This window comes from Priapulus caudatus, unplaced genomic scaffold, assembly GCF_000485595.1.
Source record: "Priapulus caudatus unplaced genomic scaffold, Priapulus_caudatus-5.0.1 Scaffold21, whole genome shotgun sequence".
NCBI lineage: Eukaryota > Metazoa > Priapulida > Priapulimorpha > Priapulimorphida > Priapulidae > Priapulus > Priapulus caudatus.
This window is the reverse complement of record NW_014577082.1, coordinates 400,655-408,531: the sequence shown is the minus strand read 5'-3', so window position 1 is coordinate 408,531 and position 7,877 is coordinate 400,655. Positions and strand designations below refer to the sequence as shown.

Sequence of the window (7,877 nt, the reverse complement as noted above, 5' to 3'; positions counted from 1 at the left end):
CTTTAATAACGATCCCAATGAACATTCCTTTGAGAAGGTTCCTGATACCATCCCTGTGCCTTTATGTGAACACATTTGGGACTAACAGGGTTTACTAGAATCCCACCACTCCACCACAGAGTCATCGCAGTAGACGTTAGATGAGCGCTGTCGCTCCGCAGCACTTGTTATTATTATTAATGTTGGTTTTAAATTCAGGATTTTATCGTTGCAGATGTCTAAGTCAACAGGAAATTTTCTGAATCTCTATGAAGCCATAACAAAGTTTTCAGCAGATGGTAAGAGAGATTACTTCGTGTCATAATTACATTCAACCAGTACAAAATCATAAAAAAATGTTGCCAAAATTCATATGTGACAAGTAGCAAGCAGGGTTCTGCCCAGGATTTTTTAGTGCCGGGCGCATCCAGTTGCGACGATGCAAGCGCCGTAGGCGCGAAGCCAATGTAGGTGGGTCCGTTTTTTTTTGTTTTTTTTTAATATTAAAAATTAGTGCCGGGCGGAGATATATAGTGCCGGGCGGCAACCGCGAATGCCGGGCATACCCGCCCACCGCCGCCCACCGTGGGCAGAACCCTGAGCAAGGTTTATGCACGTTCAGCGCACATAAGTGCCAGCAGTATACAAATATTTGTTATTCGTCGCACATTTAGAGTTTAAATGGCAATTAGTTGACATGCAGATAGGTTAGGAAGGTTTGGCTGTAGTTACAAGCACCATCTTGTGCCTCTACCCTCCTAGTAGAGGTGACCTCTAAAATCACCTGCCATTAAATAAGTAAACAGTGTAGTGTTTATTTCTGCATCACATGTATCAACATTTTACATCTGAATGCACGAGCACTCTCCATGGTAAAACGTGTTAGGTACACACACAATAAATTGGTACAGACCTGTCTTCCACATGGGAGTCGCAGTGACCTGGCCAGCAGGCGTTGCTGTTCTAACGCGGTGAGTTGTTGTCGGCAGGCATGAGGCTGTCTCTGGCGGACGCCGGCGATGCGATCGAGGATGCAAACTTCGTCGAGACGATGGCGGACGCAGGCATCCTGCGGCTGTACACGCTGCTCGAGTGGGTGAAGGAGATGATAGCCAATAGGGACACGCTGAGATCTGGCCCCTGCGACACGTTCAACGACAAAGTGTTCATCAGGTGCGACACCATCCAATGGTTGTGTCACTGTGACGGATGTCCTCTCATGAACAACGACATGGCGGATGTTCTATCATAAACAATGACATGACGGATGTTCTCTCATAAACAATGACATGACGGATGTTCTCTCATGAACAATGACATGACGGATGTTCTCTCATAAGCAATGACATGACGGATGTTCTGTCATAAACAATGACGGCAAAAACAACAACAGTCGGGGTTAAAATAATCTAATCTAAAACAAGGCTGGTCTTTATTTAGACATCACTGCCATATATACAAGTATAAAAATATAATCATGTCCTAAAGTATTTATATAATATTAATAATAACATATATCATATTTAATAATATATTATTAATAATACATATAATGTTAGTATAATTTAGACGTTTAGCATTAGCCAAAGAAATTCGGCGTTTGGTCAGTGTGCTTTGGCACAATTTCCTGTGTTTTTCCTCCCTGCTACCTGTGCTCACTGGTTCTGCTGTGATTTTTAGTGACATGAATAAGGGAGTGCTAGAGACGGCACAGCACTATGACCGCATGATGTTCAAGGAGGCTTTAAAGACTGGCTTCTTTGAATTCCAGGTGAGTTAGTGCTCCCTTGAAGTCATGACTTAAAAGCATATTATAGGAACCAACTTGGAGAGCATCTTGTTCTTTGTTCCCTTGCTTCCTTCCCTCCCTTCCATTCCTCCCTATTGATCCCACTCATCACACCTTCCTTCCCTCCCCCTCTGTTTATATGTATTCATATATTATATAAATATATAGAGAGTTGGTACTTATACTACATATGATGTACTACTGTATAGAACATGTAATAAGTTTGTGATGAATACCATGAAATATATAAGTAATAAATTGTAATTCTATGTAAAATAAATAGGTAGTGAAAATAGATAATAGATTTTACATTTGATATTGACAGGCAGCACGAGACAAATACAGAGAACTCGCCACTGAGGGCATGCACAAAGATCTGGTATTCCAGTTTATTGAGTGGCAGATTCTCATCTTGTCACCAATCTGCCCTCATATATGTGAGCACATCTGGGAGCAACTGGGAAAGGTAGGCAGTTTATCACTGAGGTGTTTCCTAAGAACAAGAAACTAAGCAGAGTGATTTAGTAAGAGGTCGATCACAGATTCGAGGAGAAATATCGATTACCTTGTACTGGGTTTTGCGACCCTAGCAGTCTGTTAGCGTACAAGTAGAATAGAGATTCGATCTCATGAGTTAGGCAGTAAGAAGTGGTGTTGTGTGTCATTGCAGCCCAGTAGCATCATGAACGCATCGTGTCCTGTGTCGGCGTTAAACATCTATTCGAGTAGAACAGAGATTCAATCTCATGAGTCGACTCATAAGATAAGGAGTTGTGGTGTGTGTGTGTCATTGCAGCCTGGTAGCATCATGCACGCAACGTGGCCCGTGGCCGGACCCGTCGATGACATTCTGCTGGCCTCGTCCACGTACCTCATGGATGCCGCACACATGTTCAGACTACGTTTGAAGAACCTCTGTCAGGCCCCCAAGGGCAAAGTATGCACATTATTTGACATTCAGTATTCACTCATCTATTAGTTGCACTTGCAGTTATCGCAGTAATCGCTATTGATTATATTAAGAAGTTTCTTATGGCATATCGTATTGAGCGTTATCGTATACATTAGCACTTTGTTAGACGAAAATCTCAGTGCTGTTTAAAATAAATACTGATCGAGTAATCAAATCGTAATAGAACAACCTGCGTATAATTGGGTCTCTTGATTTTGTGTCTGTCCTCATGTTTACACAGAAAGTGGCTCCAGAAAAACCAACGCATGGCACGATCTTTGTGGCAAAAACGTACCCTGCATGGCAGTGCACCATCTTGACTCTGTTAAAGAAACTCCATGATGTAAGTGCATGTGTTCTGCGTGTGGATAGGGTATAGGGAATAGAGGGGTAATAGGTGGGTGTGTGTAAGCAAAAATGGCAAGTAGAAGGTAAGCATAGTGGTAGATGGCAGCTCACCATAACCCTGCCTATCGGTTTTTATTACTGTATGAAAAATGGCAGGATACCTAATTTTTATATAATTCCTTGATGTTTTAGATATCATTTTTGAGTATTAAATTATCGTAGAATGGCATGGGGGATTTGCTAACATGGTATTGTACTCAAATGCTAAAATCCTTTATTGTTTTATTATCTTTGTTACACAGCCTTGTCAAATACTTATTATGGTTTCTTGACATTTTGCTAGGAATCTGGTGAAATGCCAGAAAACAAGGCAGTGGCTGCTGCTCTAAAGAATCTGCCCGAGTTGAAAAAACACATGAAAAAGGTCATGCCTTTCGTGCAGACAGTTAAGGTTTGTCTTTTTGAACTAATTGATTTTAATTAAGCAAATTTATATATGGTAAATATGTTTATAGGTTTTTTATTCCAATGTCATTTTGAGTATTGTGTTCTACTAGATTAATTATATTAAATTGTAATATCACATTATGTGTGCAATGCTGTCATTGGTCATTTTATTCGTCTTAGGTAGTTGTTTATCAAATTCATACCTGCATTCACATGGTCTGTGTGTTAAGATTGTGGCATCATGTCCCCTGAGGGTGTGATCGTTGTTACAGGAAAATGTCGTGAAGCAAGGACTGAAGGCACTCAATCTCACTATGGAGTTTGACGAGCAGGCAGTCTTACAGGAGAATATTGTCTACCTCCACAGCACACTAGAGGTAGGCGGCTTCTTACCATGTAGTGTTAGACAGTCATGATGTATCGTAAATGGTGGTGGCACCGGTAGTACTAGTGGTAGTAGTGGTGTTGGTGGTTGTTGTGTTGCTTTCGTTAATGTTTTTGTTCTTGTTGTCCTAGATGATAATTCTTGTTGTTTGTTGTCCTAGTTGATGATCGTTGTTGTTTGTTGCTTGCAGCTCGAGGGTTTGGATGTGAAATTCTCACTCGATTTCACGGATGTGAAGATACAAGAGGAATGCTGCCCGGGTAAACCCATCATAACCTACAGGACAGAGGTGTGTGCACACGAACGACAAACAGTTTGTTATGATAATTAAGGGGCACAACCTGTTGTCATTCGAGTGATGGAAGCCCTTGACCTTGTACGTGGTTATCAGTCGTGGTAGCCATGCACTCGGCAGTATGCGTGGCCGCGTGACGGGTCTCTGTTTATTGCAGTGTCACATCCTTGGTCTCCAGCACGGCTACAGGCGCTGTTGTTTTCTTGCAGGCGTCGGTCCCTATGTTGATCGTGAACCCGCAGCCGTGCAGCGGCCATTTTCAGCTGACGGTGCCGATCCTGCAGGGTGACACGGCTGCCCGGATCACACACCGAATGTGGAAAATGGACAGGCTCATTAAAGGTGAGACGTGTCGCCGTGCTTTGCGTGTGTCCTGGCGCCCGTTGTGTCAGAAACGTTACGAGTAGTCGAAAAAATACGCCTTTTGTAGATAACATGGATTATGAATTGCAACATTTAATGTCAAATATTGTGAAGTTTTTTAGACGTTTGATAGTCATAACTCATGTTTCTGACAACGGACCCCAGGGTTTTAATGATTGCCATCGCGAGCAGTCGTGTCATATTTCCGTGCAGCCAGCAAAAATTAACTATATATTTACCTCCGCCCAACGGAGTTGGAAGGGAGGTTATGTGATCGGTCTCGTGTAGTGTGTTAATGTGTTCGCGCGATCGATATTAGCGCGTCGAGTCAGCAGCAGGCCAGTCAGTCAGCAGCAGCCAGCAGCGACGGCCACATGTTACATGCTGGCAGCGGTATGCACTCTCCGTGAGTGCCCTCTGTCTAGTATAGTTATGTTATATCTCACTCTTCCTCTCCCTGTTCCTCTCACTCGTTCTCTCTTTCCCCTCCCCTCCTTTACTCCCTCCGCAATCACTCTTTTTCTCTTCCTCTTTTCCCATCCCCTGTTCTATCTCTTCCTCCTTTACCTTCTTGTTCCAGCTTCTCTAGATCTGTCTAACTCTCTCATTTCCTTTCCAACTCTGTCTCTATTGTTACAATACTGATGGAAGTACTGAATTCAGAGTTTATATGTTACAACACCATGCTTTATTATAGCCACACTTGGTATGCTACAGCTTTGAGTATGCACTAGGTGAGAAGATAGCTGCCACCTCGCAGAGCTTTATATAGCTTAAGCCTACTTTAGTTCCCACTAGGTGGCGTAGGCGTAACAAATGCGCTGGGGCCCGTTGTCAGAAACATCGTAAAGTTAATGCTAATGTTAATGCTACGATAACACTTACGACTGATGTTAATGCTACGAGAGTAGCGTTGGCAGAAACACATCGTAGCTACGAGCAAACTCACGATAACAGGAACTTCATAATTTTATGTCACAAGGCTGCTGATTGGATGAGAATCAATAACAAAATTCAAATTCATACACATTTATTGTACATCACAGTAATATATGCATATTTATATGATGGCTAACCACATATAAATAATATTTGATGAAAAACGATGCGGTCATGAATTTATTCTCCACAACAAGACAAATTCTCACACTGTAACACGAGACGTGAGAGTCGTGGCAAGCGTGGCAAACGTGTGTAACTAGTGTAAATGTGTCATTTTCAACTTAATATTAAAGTTACGAGAGGGTCTGGGCTCTCGTAATGTTAAGAGGATATTTTCGAGTATTTTTCATTCTCGTAACGTTGCGATGTTTCTGTCAACGGTTACGAGTGGAAGTTAATGTTAAGACTAATGTTAAGACTAATTTTGTTTCTGACAACGGGGGCCACGGGCCCTAGGTGTTTGTTTATAACAACATGTGTTGTCACATCTATCTCCTTTTTTCCCTCCCCCCACGTCTGTGTCTGTCTGTATGTCTGTCCTCCTCCTTCCCTTGTCTCTATGGTTATCTCTCCCTTCTTTTCTCCCTCCCTCTCTCTCTCGCTCTCTCCCCACCCTTTCCCTCTATCTCTCTCCTCTCCTCCCTCCCTCTTCCTTACCCTCTCTCTCTCTGTCTTTCTCCCTAACCTGGGCGTTTTTCATGTCTGTACTCTCTGTCTGTATGTCTTCCTCCCCTCCCTCTAACCTCTCTATCTGTCTGTTATCTCTCTGTCTCTCTCTCTCCTCTCCTCCCTCCCCCTCCCTCCCCTCTCTGTCTGTCTTTCTCCCTAACCTGGGCGTTTCTCACGTCTGTCCTCTCTCGTCTGTAGACCCGAGCGCGGTGCAGCTGCTGCGTTACGAGGACGCGCTGGCAGGCGCGCGATGCATCCCCGCATTCGGCCAGCCCCTCAACAGCAAGCTCGCCGTCGGCGCCGCAGCCGTGTTTGCGATCGACGCCACCAGGGGGAGCGTTCACGTCGTCGAAAACGGCGGCAGCTTTGACGTCGGCCCGCAGATGGCGTACGTGGTGCGCGACGACGTTCACTGACGCGTAGCGCGCGGCGCCACCTCGTGGGGTGGGGGTGGGGGGACTGGGACTCAGTGATTGTTACATCAGGGGTGGGGAGTATGGGGGAGTTGTGTAGGGAATACTGACTGCTGGAGAGTACTCCACAAATACAAGTCAAACATATAGGGGGCTCTCTGTGGGACAGACACATTGTGCAGAGCTGAGCTGGGGAAGGAAACTGAACTCTGGCAAGTGAAAATTAGTCTATGATAGTGTTGCAGTTTGCATTTTGTATGAAAGCTGATCAGCTTATTACATGTTGCTATAGTGTCTGAACCTAACAGTTGTCCCTAAATTTGGCTCTGCAGGAATTACAGAACCATTTACTGTATGTGTGATCTTTTAAACATCAGTTATTTACTCATCTATAGGAAATTCTACTTTTTTAGTATTGGAGGTAGGTTATTTGGAGGGTTAACATGTGACTACCTGAACGTTATTTGTTTATTTTTCCTCCAGATTGTTGGTAATTTATATGATGCTTACATATTGTTGAGTTTGGAAGATCTAATGAACAAGCACCATTCAATTCAATCAAATTCACACATTCAATTGCAGAGGCAATTCTGATGTATTCGTTAAAATCTTATCTGTTTCTAGTGTGTAATGTGCGACACCGTGAATACTAAATTGTGATGAACAGTGCATTGGCATAGATACATCGCATAGACATGAGAAAAACAAGTACCTCTGTATTTATTACTCGTTTTTGTAATAAAAATGTATGCTAGTGGGATTTACCTGAAATTTTGTATTCCGCTTGTAACGCTGGATAACACTGTTCTAAACTTTTCTGTAACAAACTAACTAAACTCCTCTCACCGGCGAACTATCACTCACATGGAAATTACTTAATTGAATTATTCCCATTGGCATTAATGCATAATACCTAATGCTTCAAAACCAAATAATTGACCTTATCCTCAAAAGGTTAAAGCATATGATATTAGGGGGGGGGGGAGATTTTATCCACGTAAGACTAGTATGATTAAGCATACGTCTCATGTCAAATGGCGCTCGCACGTTGGTCGCCGTTGACTGACTGCCAAGATAACTTTCTTCAGTCAATCTCATAATTATGTCAAACTGTCCACGGGCGGGCCGCGAATTTTCTTTCCCCCACTCGAGTTCCGGACCCACCATAGATAGTGTTTTGTAATATATGGTTCGTATATATATGGTTGGATTATAGTTAGTGTTAGGTTTAGGTATAGTTGGTATTCATTTTACATTGTTGCTTCGAGGAAGTCGAGTGAATGGAGTGCGCTGAT

At 43.1% G+C, this 7,877-nt stretch overlaps 1 protein-coding gene across 3 annotated transcripts in view; it reads left to right on the top strand.

Moving 5' to 3' along the window:
- The window catches only part of LOC106812845 (leucine--tRNA ligase, cytoplasmic-like), a 28,485-nt gene extending 21,132 nt beyond the window's left edge, over positions 1-7,353 (top strand). For all 3 annotated transcript variants that reach the window (XM_014816831.1, XM_014816839.1, XM_014816848.1), the window contains 11 exons: positions 215-278; positions 969-1,152; positions 1,660-1,750; positions 2,094-2,234; positions 2,565-2,705; positions 2,962-3,063; positions 3,412-3,519; positions 3,788-3,892; positions 4,091-4,189; positions 4,405-4,537; positions 6,368-7,353. In XM_014816831.1, coding sequence (XP_014672317.1) covers positions 215-278; positions 969-1,152; positions 1,660-1,750; positions 2,094-2,234; positions 2,565-2,705; positions 2,962-3,063; positions 3,412-3,519; positions 3,788-3,892; positions 4,091-4,189; positions 4,405-4,537; positions 6,368-6,585 — 1,386 coding nt within the window. In that variant the 3' untranslated portion in view covers positions 6,586-7,353. The remainder of the gene's footprint in view (positions 1-214; positions 279-968; positions 1,153-1,659; positions 1,751-2,093; positions 2,235-2,564; positions 2,706-2,961; positions 3,064-3,411; positions 3,520-3,787; positions 3,893-4,090; positions 4,190-4,404; positions 4,538-6,367) is intronic.
- Positions 7,354-7,877: the final 524 nt, after the last annotated feature.